The sequence below is a fragment of the Triticum aestivum genome, chromosome 6A (assembly GCF_018294505.1).
Source record: "Triticum aestivum cultivar Chinese Spring chromosome 6A, IWGSC CS RefSeq v2.1, whole genome shotgun sequence".
Lineage (NCBI taxonomy): Eukaryota > Viridiplantae > Streptophyta > Magnoliopsida > Poales > Poaceae > Triticum > Triticum aestivum.
The window spans coordinates 486,080,495-486,099,178 of NC_057809.1; the positions used below are offsets into that span (position 1 = coordinate 486,080,495).

Consider the following 18,684-nt stretch of genomic DNA (forward strand, 5'->3'; position numbering starts at 1 on the left):
AATAATAAAGATTATTATTTATTTCCTTATATCATGATAAATGTTTATTATTCATGCTAGAATTGTATTATCCGGAAACATAATACTTGTGTGAATACATAGACAAACTAAACGTCACTAGTGTGCCTCTACTTGACTAGCTCGTTAATCAAAGATGGTTATGTTTCCTAACCACCGACATGTGTTGTCATTTGATTAATGGGATCACATCATTAGGAGAATGATGTGATTGACATGACCCATTCCATTAGCTTAGCACCCGATCGTTTAGTATGTTGCTATTGCTTTCTTCATGACTTATACATGTTCCTATGACTATGAGATTATGCAACTCCCGTTTGCCGGAGGAACACTTTGTGTGCTACCAAACGTCACAACGTAACTGGGTGATTATAAAGGAGCTCTACAGGTGTCTCCAAAGGTACATGTTGGGTTGGCGTATTTTGAGATTAGAATTTGTCACTCCGATTGTCGGAGAGGTATCTCTGGGCCCTCTCGGTAATGCACATCACATAAGCCTTGCAACCATTGCAACTAATGAGTTAGTTGCGAGATGATGTATTACGAAACGAGTAAAGAGACTTGCCGGTAACGATATTGAACTAGGTATTGAGATACCGACGATCGAATCTTGGGCAAGTAACATACCGATGAGAAAGGGAACAACGTATGTTGTTATGCGGTCTGACCGATAAAGATCTTCGTAGAATATGTAGGAGCCAATATGAGCATCTAGGTTCCGCTATTGGTTATTGACCGGAGACATGTCTCGGTCATGTCTACATTGTTCTCGAACCCGTAGGGTCTGCACGCTTAACGTTATGATGACAGTTTCATTATGAGTTTATATATTTTGATGTACCGAAGTTTGTTCGGAGTCCCGGATGTGATCACGCACATGACGAGGAGTCTCAAAATGGTCGAGACATAAAGATTGATATATTGGAATCCTATGTTTGGACATCGGAAGTGTTCCGGGTGAAATCGGCATTTTACCGGAGTACCGGGAGGTTACCGAAACCCCCCGGTAACCTAATGGGCCTTAATGGGCCTAGTGGAGGAAGAGGAAAGGAGGCCTAGGGGCTGCCGCGCGCCCCTCCCCCCCAAGTCCGAATTGGACAAGGAAGGGGGGCGGCGCCCCCCCTTTTCTTTCTTCCCTCTCCTCCTTCCCCCCAAGTCCTAATCCAACTAGGGAAAGGGGGGGTCCTACTCCGAGTAGGAGTAGGACTCCTCCTGCGCGCCTCCTCCTAGGGCCGGCCGCACCCCCCCCCTTGCTCCTTTATATACGGGGGCAGGGGGCACCTCTAGACACACAAGTTGATCTTCAAGATCGTTCTCTTAGCCGTGTGCGGTGCCCCCCTCCACCATAGTCCTCGATAATATTGTAGTCGTGCTTAGGCGAAGCCCTGCGACAGTAGAACATCAAGATCGTCACCACACCGTCGTGCTGACGGAACTCTTCCCCGACACTTCGCTGGATCGGAGTCCGGGGATCTTCATCGAGCTGAACGTGTGCTAGAACTCGGAGGTGCCGTAGTTTTGGTGCTTGATCGGTCGGGCCGTGAAGACGTACGACTACATCAACCGCGTTGTCATAACGCTTCCACTGTCGGTCTACGAGGGTACGTAGACAACACTCTCCCCTCTTGTTGCTATACATCACCATGATCTTGCGTGTGCGTAGGAATTTTTTTGAAATTACTACGTTCCCCAACAAAGGGGTCCTCGGGCGTCCGACCTGTTATCTATGGGTCGGACTGATGGGCTGTGAGGATATGAAGACTGAAGACTGTCCCCGTGTCCGGATGGGACTCTCCTTAGCGTGGAAGGCAATCTTGGTGAACAATTATGAAGATTCCATCTTATGTAACCGACTCTATGTAACCCTAGATCCCCCCGTGTCTATATAAACTGGAGGGTGTAGTCCGGAAAGGATATACTCAATACCGTAGTCATACAGGCTAGACTTCTAGGGTTTAGCCAATACGATCTCATGGTAGATCAACTCTTGTAATACTCATATTCATCAAGATCAATCAAGCAGGAAGTAGGGTATTACCTCCATAGAGAGGGCCCGAACCTGGGTAAACATCGTGTCCCCTGTCTCCTGTTACCATCAACCTTAGACGCATAGTTCAAGACCCCCTACCCGAGATTCGCCGGTTTTGACACCGACAACCGCCGCAACCTTCTTTAACCGTGAGATCCCATCTTGGGGCCTTTTCTGGCGCTCCGCCGGAGGGGGCATTAATCACGGAGGGCTTCTACATCAACACCATAGCCTCTCCGATGATGTGTGAGTAGTTTACCTCCGACCTTCGGGTCCATAGTTATTAGCTAGATGGCTTCTTCTCTCTCTTTGGATCTCAATACAAAGTTCTCCTCAATTCTCTTGGAGATCTATTCGATGTAATATTCTTTTGCAATGTGTTTGTCAAGATCCGATGAATTATGGGTTTATGATCAAGATTATCTATGAACAATATTTGAATCTTCTCTGAATTCTTTTATGTATGATTGGTTATATTTGCAAGTTTATTCGATTTATCAGTTTGGTTTGGCCTACTAGATTGATCTTTCTTGCAATGGGAGAAGTGCTTAGCTCTGGGTTCAATCTTGCGGTGCTCGATCCCAGTGACAGTAGGCGAAATGACACGTATTGTATTGTTGCCATCGAGGATAAAAATATGGGTTTTATATCATATTGCATGAGTTTATCCCTCTACATCATGTCATCTTGCTTGAAGTGTTACTCTGTTCTTATGAACTTAATACTCTAGATGCATGCTGGATAGCGGTCGACGTGTGGAGTAATAGTAGTAGATGCAGGCAGGAGTCGATCTACTTGTCACGGATGTGATGCCTATATACATTATCATACCTAGATATTCCCATAACTATAATCAATTCTATCAATTACTCGACAGTAGTTTGTTCACCCATCATAATACTTATGCTATCTTGAGAGAAGCTACTAGTGAAACCTATGGCCCCCGGGTCTATTTTCCATCATACAAGTTTCCAATCTATTTTATTTTGCAATCTTTACTTTCAATTTATATCATAAAAATACCAAAAATAGTTATCTTATTATTATCATCTCTATCAGATCTCACTCTTGCAAGTGGTCGTGAAGGGATTGACAACCCCTTTATCGCGTTGGTTGCGAGGTTCTTATTTGTTTATGTAGGTACGAGGTGACTCGCGCGCGGTCTCCTACTGGATTGATACCTTGGTTCTCAAAAACTGAGGGAAATACTTATGCTGCTTTGCTGCATCACCCTTTCCTCTTCAAGGGAAAACCAACGCATGCTCAAGAGGTACCAATGATACCGACGATCGAATCTCGGGCAAGTAACATACCGAGGACAAAGGGAATAACATATGTTGTTATTGCGGTTTGACCGATAAAGATCTTCGTAGAATATGTAGGAACCAATATGAGCATCCAGGTTCCGCTATTGGTTATTGACCAGAGATGTGTCTCGGTCATGTCTACATAGTTCTTGAACCCGTAGGGCCGCACGCTTAACATTCGATGATGATTTGTATTATAAGTTATTTGTTTTGGGGATCGAAGTTTGTTCGGAGTCCCGGATGAGATCACAAACATGATGAGGAGTCTCGAAATGGTTGAGAGGTAAAGATTCATATATTGGAAGGTTATGTACGGACACCGGAATGGTTCCGAAGAGGTTCAAGGATTTTTCGGAGTACCAGGAGGTTACCGGAACCCCTCGGGAAAGTTAATGGGCCTCATGGGCCATAATGGAGAGGAGGAGGCAGGCCACAAGAGGTGCCCCCCACAGTAGTCCGAATTGGACAAGGGGTGGGGCGCGACCCCCCTTTCCTTCTCCCTCTCCCCCTTTTTCCCCTTTCCCCCTCTCCGTTGGAAGGAAGGGGGAGCCAACTAGGACTAGGAGTCCTAGTGGGACTCCCCCCACTTGGCGCACCCCTAGGGCCGGCCGGCCTCCTCCTCCCCTCCTTTATATATGGGGGCGGGGGGCACCCCAAAGGCACATAAATTGTTCTCTTAGCCGTGTGCGGTGCCCCCTCCATAGTTTACTCCTCCGGTCATAGCATCGTAGTGCTTAGGCGAAGCCTTGCACGGATCACATCACCATCACCGTCACCACGCTGTCGTGCTGACGAAACTCTCCCTCGACCCTCTGCTGGATCAAGAGTTCGAGGGACGTCATCGAGCCGAACGTGTGCTGAACTTAGAGGTGCCGTACATTTGGTACTAAGATCGGTTGGATCATGAAGACGTTCGACTACATCAACCGCGTTAACCTAACGCTTCCGCTTTCGGTCTACGAGGGTACGTGGACACACTCTCCCCCTCTCGTTGCTATGCATCTACTAGATAGATCTTGCGTGATCGTAAGAATTTTTTTGAAATTGCATGCTACATTCCCCAACAGATTGATCATAGAGAAGACATGATACAAGGTTGATCACGACTAAGTCAAAGAGTGAATCAAGTTGATCAACACAAAAAGCGTAGAAGATGTACCGAGAAGGATCAAGTGATCCTATGATATGGTAAGTATTGTCCATTGCGCTTTGTGTACTAACCCATGGCCTACATGAGAGTTCTACGTGGGGTTAGGTATGTTTCCATGGGCTTCCTTCAAGAGGAAGCTCTCATACAACCCATGGAGGATGACATCAAGTGGTGACCGTCATCAAGATTGCGGTGTGCAAGTTCAAGTGCAGCATCACGAAGAGATCATGCTTGAAGTTTGTCGTCCATTGTGGTGACGATTGACTTGTGAAGATGTGCCGAAGAGGGGCTCACCCATAGTGGAGTATGTGGGAGCAATCTACTAGTCTTCATCGAGCCAGCGCAATCAAGAGAGGTGGTCCTACTTGAGGAGGACAAGATCATCATCATCTAGCTCAAGTGGACTATGCACAAGGCAAAGGTTTGCCCTTGATAGGTTTTCTATTTTACCGGTCTCATGATGGTAATTGGGAGACCGGGTTATAGGACCGATTGTCACACTATCAAGGGGGCACTTAAGTGGTTAGCTTGATCATATCATTCATACAGAGCTCAAACCATTGCATCCTTCCATCATCTTTCTTGGTTCTTGTTTGGTGTTTCCTCTATGTGAGTTTTTGAGCTAGTAGTCATCTTCATGACAACCTCGATTTCATCAAAAACGGAGTTCATATGCATCTTCTATGATGTTTTTGATGATGTAGTTTATGCTCGTTCTTCACAGATGGAGGTTTCACATCACTTTTGGATAGTACTTGTCCTCATCTATCCAACAAGCTTGAGTTCGTTGTATTTGGAGCTCATTTACAGAAGTTATGGCAGTTATGGTTTTCTTGCATCCATCTGTTTTTCTTGGGCTATTTTGAAGCTCACTAGTGGTAGTGCCGCCCTAGGTAGCGATAGTACCACTTGTGCGGTACTTCTGCGGTCCAGCATCATGGGAACTACCGCTTGTTCTCGGGCTACGGGACACTTTTTTGGTAGTAGGGAGGTAGTGGCGAGTTGTAGTACCACTCAAGTGGCACTACGGCTCACACTTCTGCCTCACTACCGCAACTCTTGTTGTGGCCCTGGGAATTTAAGCGGTGGTACCGCTTGTGCGGTACTGCCACATTCTATCTCCGCTTGCACTTCCGCTTATCTTTCTACTTCTGTAGTCCCTCGCAACTTTCATGGTACTAGGGTGGTAGTACTGCCCGGTGCCGCTTTTGTGCGGTACTGCCTTGTCGTCAACCAACTTAGTACCGCAGTACCTTCTGGTACTACCACCTGAAGCGGTAGTACCGCTTGTGCATGGGTAGAGGGCATACGGTTGGATTTCCCCCCACCTATAAAAGGGGGTCTTCTTCCCCAATGGACCTTATTCTTGAGCTTGTGTTTTGCCCCCATTGTTGACCTTCTTCGAGCTTGCTATCTCTCAATCCCTCCAATGATTCTTGCTAGTTCTTGAGGGAAAAGAGAGAGAAGATCTAGATCTACGTTTCCACCAATCACTTTCTCCTTTATGTGAAGGGAACCCGTTGGATCTAGATCTTGGAGTTCTTGGTGATCTCCTTGTTCTTCCTCTCATATTCCTCCATAACTTTTATTGCTTTGGTGGGATTTGGGAGTGAGGGACTTGACCACTTCGTGTGCTCTTGCCATTGCATTAGTTGCATCGGTTTGGGTTCTTCACGGTAATTCATGGAAGTGAAAAGTTGAGAAGCTTATTACTCATTGGTGATTGGTACCCTAGAGTTTGTTCCTCTTGGGTGCTTGGGCGCCCTAGATGGTTGGTAATGTCTCAGAGCTCAATCAGTGTGATGTAAAGCTCCGGACAAGCGTCGGGGTCTCCAATTAGGTTGTGGAGATTGCCCCGAGCAATTTGTACGGGTTCCGATGACCGCACCCAAGGGTTTCCAAAGTGTACTAGTTCCATGACCGCCCCAAGGGTTGCCAATTGCACAGGTTCGGTGAACACCCTCAAGGGTCCCTTAGTGGAATCACGACATCTTGCATTGTGTGAGGGCGTGAGGAGATTACGGTGGCCCTAGTGGCTTCTTGGGGAGCATTGTGCCTCCACACCACTTCAAATGGAGATTAGCATCCGCAAGGGTGTGAACTTTGAGATACATCATCGTCTCTGTGTGCCCCGGTTATCTATTACCTGAGCCCTTTACTTATGCACTTTACCTTGTGATAGCCATAGTGTTTCATGATATATATATATATATATATATCATCACTTAGTTGTTTATCTTGCTTACAATAAGTTGTTGGTGCACATAGATGAGCTTAGTTGTTTTAAATTTTGTGCTTGACAAATTAAACTCCAGTTTTAATCCACATTTGTTCAAGCCTAAACCGTAATTATTTTAAAGCGCCTATTCACCCCCCTCGACATCCACGATCTTTTACCACGCAACCGACCTAAGAGTGGTACTTCCCTACCCCACCCCCTCACGCCACCCTCCCTTGGTGGTGGCACGGGGACCCCTAGCCGCATTTCACCACCCGCGAGCGACCTCCCACCCTTTCCCTCGTCTTGCTGCCACTAGAGGAGCCGCCAACGAAGCTCGGCTGGTCCCCAAGATGGTGACAGCAGGGCATCTCCTTCCGCATGGTGGATGCAGCAGTTGCGGGCATGAGGGCGGTGGCGGCGGCTGCTCGGGACGTTGCAGTGGCGCCCACTTTGTGGCGCTGTTGTTGCTCAGTGACATGGTGGCACGCGCGGGGCTGATGGCGCAAGAGGCCTACAATGGCGCGGCAGGGCGAGCCTGATCATGGCGGCCGTTAGAGGTGTTGGTAGCGAGCGACGGCGACGGTGGGAGGGGCTTGGAGGGTTGGTTGTGGCGGATCTGTTTTGTGGCTCCTCTGCGGTGGTCTTGTGAGGTGCTTTGGTCGTGGCCGAGTCGCGGTGAGTCTGCGTGGGAAGGTGCGGCACAAGGGGTCCGGCGGCGAGGACTTGTCGCCGTGAGGTTGGACAGTAGCGCACTGAGGGGATGTTGCTCGGGCGGCGCGACAGCTAGTGGGTGGCGTGGTGGAGCAACGTGTAGTGATGGAGCAGGAGGGCGCTTGCGGCTGTTGGTTCTTCTGCGTTCTCCAGCGGGTGCACGTGGTGCACGTGCGCGTGGGATATTGGTCACGACAGGAAGCCAAGGTAGTTCATGGCCTCGGTTGGCTTATCTTTGGTCCCTGTCGGCGCGATACTCGGCAAGGATAGATGATTCATGCTGCGTCCTGTGACCCGACTTCCTATTGGTGGCTAGCAACTAGTGTTGGTCGGCTACCTTTGCAAGGTGCGGTCGGCTGCTCCGACGATGGGCTTCTTCAACTGTGAGCTGGCTCGATGGTGGTGCTAGGTGGGCGCCGTGGCGAGATGACACGCGGATGAGGTGGCGTCGTGAGCTTGGGTGAAGACCCTATCTCGATTGTCGCCATGACCAGCGTTGGCGGTGCCCATGGTGGTCACTTACCTTCTTGGAGGCATCGTTCCACACCCCTCCCACGCGGATCATTGCAGCTCTGGAGGAAAACTTTGATCTTGTTTGATCGGACGATGTCGCTACCATGGTGTCCTATTCCTCCTTGGGGGTTTCGTCTTTGCAGCTGAGTATTGGCGAGCAGGGCCAGTGGAAGACAGTGGTGTTGTCACTGAGGCCTCTGGGGCAACGATGATGGGGGGAGCAATGTCGGAGACGTGGCTATGGTTGAGGTAGTTGGCTCTTCTCCGACGTGTCCGCGGGATTGCCTCGGCTGGTTTGTTACTGTGAAGTCGGAGTTGCGGTGGAGGGTCCCAGTTGCGTACGATGACGGGCAACAGGTGGTTCGTTCGATGATCTTTCACGGCGCCAGCCATGTCTAGTTCTCCTCCATGGTTCTCTATCAGAGTCGGAGCTGCGATGTCTGGTCACAAGTGCATGAGTTTTGGCGCGGATCTTTATACATCTCCACATGGCCTCTACAATGTTGGGTTGGGTCGACGATCGCCTATGGTGTAGTCGGAGTCGTTTTCTCACGGTTTAGGAATTGCGATGACGCTTCTAGGGGAGGAGTGATGGTGATAACGCCCGACTGCTGTCTCGACGAGACACTTTTTGAAGTATTGTGCGTGGGCTATTTTATGTGTGCCGCTCAGCGGTTGCGATGATTTTTCACTCGGTTCTTTATAATTAATTAAACAATATGGTTTTCGCTCGATTTTCTGTAGTTAACTGATCAACTATTTTTTTCTTAATTAATGCTGAATCCTGCCATTTAAAGGAAAACAATATAAGGGAGAACCGAAGCTCGAATGATTCTTGTTCTCTGGTCACAAAGACAGGCCTAACTAGCCGAAAGTGGCTTTTACATATGAAAGTTACATATCTTCTCGTTCTGGTAAGCTGATCGTTGGTTTTGTCTGAATGTGTGCCGACGGTGACACGGACCGGTGAGATGGCAACCTCTGGGCCGAATACCCCCTCTGAACTTTCAGCACTCTGAAAAAATCCGAAACAAACAACTTGGCAACATGTAGCAGAACAATTCAGCGATTCACGAGTCGCCTAACGACAAGGTCTCGTCTCCCATCGCACTGGCTGCTACACCACCACCAACAACGCAAGTGCCGTAGAATATTGGCACGATGCTCATCAGGTTTGACCGGCATTGCTAACACGCTGTGGATAGTGAGGTTTGTGGTAGGTTAGGAGGTTGGTGAGTTGCGGCTTGCGGGAGGCTACATGGGAACAAAAATCAATCAATGCATGGTAGGCAATCGCGAGTTACCTGCAAAAAAACAAAGTAGTGTGACCATAATTAAGGTGAGTGTTATCAATTAAGCTGGACCATGGACGGCTGGACCTGACCGCGTCGGATTATAATAACCAAACACAAAAACGGGTGTTTTCATGACTCGCCCAGCCAACAAAGTATCCAAATGTTTTTTTTCTTCTTCTTCTTTGCGAAAAGGACCTCAGGATAACATTGATGATTCAGATGTAGTACAAAGCACCCTAAAAATAAATAAATTTACAACGAGGTCCTCAGACCACCTCACGAAGCGTGCCGCCGCCGCTACACTCCTCCCGGAGCCAACACCTTTTTGAAGTCAGCCATGGCAGATGGGAAGTCTCCAACTTCGGCCACCAAGGACCAGCACACCGGAGCAATAACCATCATCGAGGAATCACCACGCGAATCCATAGATCATCCCTACTTGCACACCAGGACTCTGCCACCGCGCTGAAGATGGGGAATACACCGACACCATGACGGGGAGGGAGGGCAGAACAAAACTCACAAGACGAAGATGCCGACGTCGCTTCGCCTCCCTGTTTGATCGAAGAACCAGAGCGATCCAGAGACCCACGATGAGCAAAATTATCCCACTGAACGTCGCTGCCACCAACGGACATGGGATCCAAACTACTGTTTGATACGTAGATCAAGGGAGAGCAATTGTCGGATTCAGGGCTCCGCAGACCCAATAAAGGTTCGAACTCTGGGACGTGTGCGAAGAACTCAACCTCTCAAGCCAACTGATCGTCGCTTTCCCGGCCTAGCTCGACGAACGGGGAAGGAAAGAGAAGCAGCTGTTTACTCAGGTTCGGGCCATCTTGCGGTGTAAGACCATACTCCTACTTTCGGGTGGATTAGCCTCGCGAGGGGCTGAGGATGAACTACTACAGAGGAAGAACAACCTCAGGAGGACTGTTCTTGTGTAGGTGTGAGCAAGAGAAGTCTCTCTCTCCTACGGTGGTGGCTCAGCTATATTTATAGTGGCATTGGTCCTCTTCCCCCAAATGAAGGCGGGAAGGGATCCCACAATGGCCAATTTTGAAGGGGGACAGGAAGTACATCCTATCCTGACAAAAGGTCGTCTTCGCCTGCAAAGCTTCCGGTCGTGACGCCACGGTGGGCTCGGTGATAACATCCATCCTGGCGGTTTTAGTCTCGTTGCACCCGCGCTTGCATCCTTAGCACCAAAGAGGAAACCTGCTGCTCTGCGCCCGCTGACGCCCGTCTAGCCTTGGTCGTCATGGCTTGCGTCACCTCGGCCTCATGAGGTGAACGCTTGCATAGAAGTCTCCGCTCCCCAGGAGCCAGCCTAGGAAGGCCGCTTCCTCCGGAGGTCTTGGTGTCGTCCGCCTCGCGAGGGTCTTGTCTTACCGAAGCTGAAGATGGGCCGTACCAGGTCGTCAATAGAGCCACGCCGTGGGCTGCAGGCAGGCAGGTCTGGATACCCTAGTTCCCAGAACACCGATAGCAATGCCGCCCTCATGGCGGGAAAACCAACACCGACACGGGAGAAGGGAAGTGGCAGATTTATTTCTCCAGATCGGCGACGAACCCTTCTCCAAATCGACACCTACATGGCATGTCTACACGCCTAAAGAAGATGAGCGAGTCCCCAACTCCCCCCGCCGCGGAAGCAAGCAGGGGAGGCAGGGATCCGCTCCCTCGCCGGCGGGTAGAGGGGCCTCTTGCAGACACTCTTTATTCCACTTTCGGATCTCTCGCATGCTAAATCAGACTGTTTATTTCTTCTTCTAAATGTTAAAAATCCGACGTCGGATTTCCAGCTTTTGCCAGCGAACATCTAGATTGGACATGTGAAAACAGATAAATTTATCATGCCGCCGTGCAAAATTTACCATGTTCTAAAGTAGAACTTTATGTAGTGTAAAAAACTACTATCAGAAAATATCGTCGCGCTACAATAAATAATTCTATGTGTTTGATCGGGATCCGACGTACCTGCGGGTTCCTTTCCTTTTCTTTTCTTTTTAGGACAACAAGGACACAAAAGCTGATGTTTCCCCGGACTCGGATGGGCTCCCGAGCCGGAGTACGTCCTAATTCTAGCCAAGAACGCGGGCGCAGATATAAGCAGGGCGCAGATATAAGCAGAGCGCGGCTGATGTTAGGACGTACTCCGTCGGATTACAAAACTACCAAACACGTCGGCTCCGATCCAACCTGTGTTCCGAGCTACGAAGGCGACGCGAGCCGCCCCTACAAACCCACGTCGCCGCCAGCGGCACCACCAGATTCCCCAAGCCACCCAAAAATTTTGATTTTTGATTCTACCCGAGAGGAAGGCCGTCTGTCTGTCTGTCTGTCTGTCTCTCTTCCAGGGATCTCCGTGCAGCCTGGCGGCGATGGCGGCTGCGGCGCTGTTATCGGCTCCGGCGCCGGTGCCCCTGCCGGCGGCCTTCGCGGGGTGGTGGGAGCACGTGAACGGCTCGCCGGCGTGGCAGGACGGGATCTTCTGGGCCCTCGCCGCACTCTACGGCCTCATCGCCGCCTCCTCCTTCGTAAGCATCCAATCTGTCCTCGGAACAAACCTGTACCCCTTCTACTGCTAGGTTGGTGCCCTGGTGGCGAGGCAAGAGAATATTTGGCAGGGGTACCGATGAATAAATTTGTGATGTCACAACCAGCGATTTCACTAGAGAATAAAGGCTGTTTTTATTTGCTTTGTGGCTTGAGCATAATACTAGGCTTTTGTATGAAAGCCGATAATGCGAACGAATAGCATCTCACAGAGCTTTAGATCAATCAAGGGGAAAACTGTGATTCTGAATGCGGATAGGTGGACAAGGACCTGTGTTTGCTTTCATGCTTATCTCTCTCTAATCCATGAAAACCTTGGTGGATAAGAATGCGCTGGTAGCATCCGAATTATGCATATAATTCTATGAACTCTCAACTGTAAATACCTCGGTTTCTTGCAAATAAATAAATAAATATCTTAGTAAGGTTTATACTTGTCATGTACACATGCCAATGTTTACAGCTTGATGAATAAATTTACTCGAGGAAGAGAAGGCAATATTAACACTGTGCTATGTATGTGTATATGCAGATCCAAGTTGCCAGAATACAGCACAGAGTTCCTGAATATGGATGGACAACACAAAAGGTCTTCCAGTTCCTTAATTTCTTGGTTAATGGAGGTACATTGTTCAGTCTCAACTGGGGTAAAATTTGCATGCTCATTTATATCCCGTGTAATTCTAATTTTACTCTGTTGCTAATCTGCAGCAAGGTGTTCCATCTTTGCTTTCCGTCGTCAAGTGCAACTAGTGAACCCTCAGGTTTGGATAGCTTCATTATTTTCTGTCACTCGAATGAAATATTCAATTTGATTGATCAGAGTTTTAATCGTGTTTATTTTATTTCAGATCTTTCAGCATGTTATTCTTGATCTGCCGGGGCTTGCATTCTTCACTACCTATGCAATGTTGGCACTTTTCTGGGCTGAAATATCTTATCAAGCACGTGGTCTAGACACTGATGGCCTCAGATCAGGTTTCTATACTATTAACGGTGTCGTTTATGCGATGCAGGTAAAGCAGTTTTTTTTAATATAAATTTGCACTAAATATAAGACGTAATGACGTGATGTCTTTTGAACTGCAAAAATGTCTTATATTGTGGTAGATAGCTACTCCCTCTGTATCAAAATATAAGATGTTTTTGTTGTTCAAATTGAACTGCAAAAACGTCTTATCTTGGTAGAGAAGTAGTAGTATTTTGTATAGTTGTACGAGAACTATCTGACCCTAAACCCTATACATGTCAGGATGTTTTCCCTTTTATCGTACTGGTGAATCCTGAAAATTTATTCTTGTGAAAACTCTTTTCAATATGAAAAACTATGATACACTTACCATCGGTTAGACCAATAGTATATGTGGGTCATGTATGTCATGCATTTCGAGGTTTAACTGTAACCATCAATTAGACCGGTAATATATATGTGTTCTGTACTTATCTGCAATGGAAATTATAGCATCGAGGCAGATAAATTATATTGGTGGTCAAAGTTATGTGTGGATGCCGTATGTTTTGTCAGAGGGAGTAGTGCATATCTGGAACAGTATAACAGAAACAAATGCATGAAGGTAATAGGGAAATAGTTTGCACTTAGTCATTTATTGTAGTCTTTGATGGTTGGTGTTTTTTATTTAAATACTGACCCTCACATGCCTGTTCTACATGAGTTCTTCTCACTTAACTAACTGCTCCGTTCATCTGTTTTTATTATGTGTGCTCAATCACCGTTTGACTGCCTTGGCTGAAAATACTCGAATACATTTGCTTTCAGGTTTTGGTGTGGGTATTGTTGTGGTTGAATCCAAATTCATCTATGCTTGTGCTTTCAAAGTTATTCATTGCGGGACTTTCATTTTCCGCTGCTCTGGGTTTTCTGCTGTACGGAGGGAGGTAAGAATACCTCTTTCATAAAGTTTGAATTATGATTCACTTAGATCATGTTTACAGTCAAGTTAATCAGTGAGGCTAGCCGCAGTCTAGTAACGGTTCTGTAGTTTGGTACTGTAGACTATACCCATTTGTTTCAGGGTTTGATCTATTTAATTATACAATACAACTATAACACTATGGTACTAACTGTATCCGTGTGCTCCTGATTTGTTTGGCAGGCTATTCCTCATGTTGAAGCGTTTCCCTATCGAGTCTAAAGGGAGGCAACAAAAGCTGAGCGAGGTTGGCAGAGTGGCCGCTATTTGTTCCTGTTGCTTCTTGGCAAGATGCGTAATGGTAAGGATGTCTGTCCTCCGATCCTTGAACGAGATTGCAAGTCATATGGTTCATTTCTCACTGTTGCTGACGCACTTTTGTTTTTCTGCAGATGTGTTTCGCTGCCTTCAATAAAGATGCTGATCTGGATGTTCTTGACCATCCAATTCTGAATTTCATATATTACCTCGTATGTGTGACTTTTGCAGCTCATAGTCACCACCTCGTTTTATTTTTGCCTAGTCTATAAATTGAAACCATCATTGGCATTGATGTTAACCTCCTTTTTTCTACAGCTTGTCGAAATCGTTCCTTCGGCTCTTGTCCTGTACATTCTGCGGAGGATCCCTTCGAAGCTAAAGCTCGCACGTTACCATCCCCTCAGCAGCGGCTAGAGATAAAAGCGGTGTCCCCTTCTGAGCTGAAATATAGAGAAGTTGCTGCAAACATAGCTGAATGCGACCCCAAGACTTAAAAAGGGCTGGTCTATGGTCTGGTCGTTCAAAATGTGTATCTGAAATCTACGCGTGAACTTACCTTATGTAGCCACTAACTTGATAGTTTAAGGGTGCTAATTTCATGTAATTAATTACTGTTGGTGTGATTAGAAATCAAGCATCTTCACTTGTTGAGCAGGCAAAATTCCTCATAAGCTATTTTTGTTTTGAAAAACACAAAGCTTTATTCGTTTGAAATAACAGTTTGCATTGTTTATGAGGGGGTAAAATTTCGCTTAAAGCAACCTTATTAGTTTCCTTATTACAATGTTTGAAAGTAGCGAGACGAAAACCACAAGCAATAAAATAAAAAATCGTTAAAAGCAGTCACCACCGCTGCATCAGAACGCCCTCCATTCTTCATGGTACCTCTAAATTATCAAAGTTAATAACTAAGCGTGCAAGTTATAGGCCAATACTTAGAGCCAAGGCTTCGGCTGTCAGGATGTCCACGCACCAATCAATTTTCCAATTTCCTCTAGCCATGAACCTGCCTTTATCCTCTCTTAGGACAGCTCAAAAGAAAAGTTTAATTCAGTCGAAAAGTTCAACTGAAAAATGTAAAGACAAAATGTTAAATCATGTGCAGAAAGGTTAAATAATCTTATGCGCATTTTGGGTATTTTTTCAAATTTGTGTACCCCTAATTTTTTTTTCAAATTTGTGTGCATGACACAGTAGAGGAGTACTAGTCAGTTTTATTCGGCTTTCATCGAAAAGAGAAAAAGGAAATAAAAACAGAAGTAAAGAATAGTCGGAGGCGCCGACGCCACCTACCGCCAGGCTACCGAACAGCATAGAGCGTACCAACCGAAATTTCAATTCTTTTCTCCAGCAAACAAAACAAAACTCCGCCGCTGCTCTCTTCACCTCTGTCCTGTCCGTGATTTATACAAACTCAAACCTTGGTAATCTCCGCGCCGCAAACCCTAGCCGCCGCCATGGCCTTCCTCGCCGGCGCAGCCTCCATCCGCAGCCCCTTCGCCCTCGTCTCCTCCTCCCGGCGCCGGTACGATCTACCCACGGCCGTGAAGGCCACCACCAATTCGAATTCGGTTCCCCGCCACCCCATCATCTCCTCCCTCCGCCTCGCCGCCTCCGCCGCGGTCCTCCTCGCGGCCACCTCCCCGGCCATCGCGTGCACGCCGCCCCCGCCTCCGCCCCCCGCGCCCACCGTCACGGTCTCGCCCGAGGACGCCATCCAGGACGACTCCCACCTCTTCGAGAAGCTCATCATCGAGACCGCCGCCCTCTCCCATGTCAGCGGCGCGGAGGCCGCGCGGGCCCGCCTCTCCGCCGCCGGAGGCGGCGAGGACTATGCTCGGCTCCTCGCAGCGCAGACGCTCTTCGTGGACGGCAAGGCCGACGAGGCGATCGCCGCCTTCGAGGAGCTCGCGCGGGAGGACCCCGGCGACTACCGCCCCCTGTTCTGCCAGTACGTTCTGTACTCTGTTCTGGGCAGGGCGGCGGAGTCGGAGTCGATGCTCGAGCGCTGCCAGGCGATCGCCGGCGACAAATTCAGCGCCAATTTGACAATGCCGATCTCGGCGACCAAGGAGGTGGAAGCAGCAGCAGAGGCAGAGGCTGAGCCCGTGACAGAGAAGACGGAAACAGAGGCGGAGGGGGAGAAACTGTGAGTGCAGCGGATTTGGAATCATCACCAAATAAGGTAGGCATTTGCTCCCTTTCTTTTGAAGGAAAATATAGGTTGGAACGCCATGATGATGCTCTAATGGTACAGTAGAATCATACAAACAGAGAGAAATTCGAGACGGCAATTCCTGTTTTGCAGTTCTGATATGTAGGCTAAGAATTGTGCAATTTACATGGTTTGAGAATAAGTCGAGGCGATCATGGTAAGGTGATCGATTTTGAGAGTGTTGATAAGTACAGTCTATACTTCTGCTGTACACCACTAATTTGTGGAATGGATACATTGCTTCATTTATTTGTTCTCTTACATCATGATGAAATTGCTGGAATATAATGCCAAGGAGTGAAAAATCTATAGGAAATGGTCACCTAGGTCGTGGGCTTCTCGAGCAGCGCTGAGAGGTACCACTCGTTCCTCTTGATCCCTTGGTCCAGCTTCCGTCTGGCATTCTACCGCACCTTGTTGAAACCGATTTGATTGAACATGGGCACATATGTTGTGTTCATTTGCGTGCCGAGGCAGAAGAAGTGGTCGAGCCAGAACAATCCTCCGGGCCTCAGCACTCTGTAAATGTCAAACAAGGTGAACTCGAGCATGGCATCGGGGATCCAGTGGCTAAGCACATGCATCGAATGCACAATGTCGAGCGTGCCATCAAAGAACGGTAGCCGGTGCGCGATGCTCAGGTGCATGGGGAGAAGACCCCGCGAAGCTATGAAGTTATTGAATGGGGCATCGAAGTTCATGGACGTGGTCACCACGGTCACCCCACGCTCCTGCATCCGTGCAGCAAACGTGCCTGATCCACCCCCAATGTCGAGCCCAATGCGCACCGTGCCATTTGGCTTTGTTGCAAGCACGGCATCAATGGAGTATGAGAGTGCACCGTCGTCGCGCATCCACCGGCCCTTCTCCCGGCCGCTGAGCAGGTCGAAGCAGTCTTTGCAGTCGTAGGAACCCTTGGTCTTGCGGCGGTTGACAAGGCAGGAGTAGTTCTTGCACGTGTACTCGTCCCACACGATGCTGGTGTCTGGCGGCATGGCCCACAGGCTCGCTGGCAGTGGTGTGGGCTCAGCATACCCTATCGGGCGGCGTGGCCGGCATCTCCGTCGTGGCAATGGCTCGCAGCCCTTGAGCATGAGCCGCTGTGCAAACTGCTCATTGGACGGACACTCGCCACCGGGCTTGTAGTCCATATAGCGCTCCAGCTCGTCCGGGAAATGGTGGCACGCTTGCCCCACCGTCGGGAACAGCTGATCGGACCCCAGGTTCTTCGTGAAGCCTAATGGCAGTTTGTGGGGGCCGACGGCCAGCTGGAGCTCGCTGGTGAGCTCCCATTGCCACAGTCCGTCAACCCCGACATGCTTCTGCTCATCCCTGGCGGCTGCCATGTCGCTGGCAGTAGCCTTTAGGCCCAGGAGCGTCTCGACAAGGGAGTTTGCCGTGGCGAGGTGGTCGTGCAGGTGCACGAGCTCATCGTGGCTCGCAGCGAGAGCGTAATCCGTGATGTTACCGGAGTTCCAGAAGGGGACGCTGCGGTTGTGCTCGCCGGAGCCATTGCCAACTAAGTAACTGGCGTCGGAGAAGAGGAGGAAGGTGGCTGTGTTGGTGGCGACGACGATAAGTAGAACCAGGGCCCTGGACCTGCAGCTGTTGTGCTGCCGATCTCTAGGTTTCCTGGACATGTGGTAGTCCATGCTGCGCATGTTGCAACAACAACTAAAGCAGCACAAGGAAACTCAAAATGCCTCTTCTTGTGTTTGTAATGAGGACGATGCTTTTATAGAAACTGTGCTATCCCACTACTCCTTTCTTTTACTACGACTCTTACTAAAAATGTTTAGAGTCCAACCTCACCTCACAGTTGACAGTTTAGAACTGGGGTGTTGCTTGACAGGTGAGAAAAGTAGACAGGCTCAAGTTGGAATCTCGTGATTCAACGGCTCAATGCTAGTGATTGGGCTAGACTGATGGACTTTCAGTATGAGCGTGCATCGTTCACTGAAACCCGGCGCTTAAGATGAGCCAGTGGGCTTTGACGCGACAGTTAGGATATTTGTGTGGATGCTGGTCATCCGCGCTTCTAGACATGTATATCATACTAATAAAGATTGCTGCACTAAGAAGTGTAAATAGTTGTGACAATGAAGCATGTTCTTGAGGCAATCTTAAGAGTCTTCCAACACATCAGCACAAGACAGAGAGACAGACACTAGGTAAAGGTTGGTTGCAGTCGTGGCTGCATCCAATTGTTACTACTACCGTCTTGCAGAGCACATGGCTGGTAATTCCCTCTGCTCGCGATCGCCAGCGACATTCAGCGCCAATTTAACAATGTGATCTCGGCAACCAAGGAGGTGGAAGCAGGAGCAGAGGCAGAGGGAGAGTCCGTGACAGAGAAGGCGGAAACAGAGGCGGAGGGGAAGAAAATGTGGGTGCAGTGGATTTGGAATCACCAAATAAGGTAGGCATTTGGTCCCTTCTTTTGAATTGAAGGAAAAATATAGGTTGGAAAA

At 48.5% G+C, this 18,684-nt stretch overlaps 2 protein-coding genes and 1 pseudogene across 2 annotated transcripts; 2 read left to right on the plus strand and 1 right to left on the minus strand.

Annotated features, from left to right (window-relative positions):
* The first annotated feature begins 11,302 nt into the window (after nt 1-11,302).
* Nucleotides 11,303-14,729, plus strand: LOC123128016 (tobamovirus multiplication protein 3). The gene is made up of 8 exons (XM_044547915.1): nt 11,303-11,787; nt 12,339-12,429; nt 12,518-12,570; nt 12,658-12,822; nt 13,584-13,702; nt 13,921-14,038; nt 14,130-14,207; nt 14,314-14,729. Exons 1-8 carry the CDS (start codon nt 11,632-11,634, stop codon nt 14,410-14,412), a joined length of 879 nt encoding a protein of 292 aa, XP_044403850.1. The 5' UTR covers nt 11,303-11,631; the 3' UTR covers nt 14,413-14,729.
* Nucleotides 14,730-15,337: 608 nt separating this feature from the next.
* LOC123128018 (uncharacterized) lies at nt 15,338-16,462 on the plus strand. The gene has a single exon (XM_044547917.1). The coding sequence runs from the start codon at nt 15,456-15,458 to the stop codon at nt 16,149-16,151; it is 696 nt and encodes a 231-aa protein (XP_044403852.1). The 5' UTR covers nt 15,338-15,455; the 3' UTR covers nt 16,152-16,462.
* A 74-nt stretch (nt 16,463-16,536) lies between these two features.
* Nucleotides 16,537-17,865, minus strand: LOC123129655 (probable methyltransferase At1g29790; annotated as a pseudogene).
* Nucleotides 17,866-18,684: the final 819 nt, after the last annotated feature.

Excerpts from the sequence above, each read along its gene's own strand:
- LOC123128018 (XM_044547917.1), top strand. The coding sequence starts at position 15,456 with ATGGCCTTCCTCGCCGGCGCAGCCTCCATCCGCAGCCCCTTCGCCCTC.
- LOC123128016 (XM_044547915.1), top strand. The coding sequence starts at position 11,632 with ATGGCGGCTGCGGCGCTGTTATCGGCTCCGGCGCCGGTGCCCCTGCCG. Across the intron at positions 12,571-12,657 it reads TGCAACTAGTGAACCCTCAG|ATCTTTCAGCATGTTATTCT; the intron begins GTTTGGATAGCT and ends ATTTTATTTCAG. Across the intron at positions 14,208-14,313 it reads TGAATTTCATATATTACCTC|CTTGTCGAAATCGTTCCTTC; the intron begins GTATGTGTGACT and ends TTTTTTCTACAG.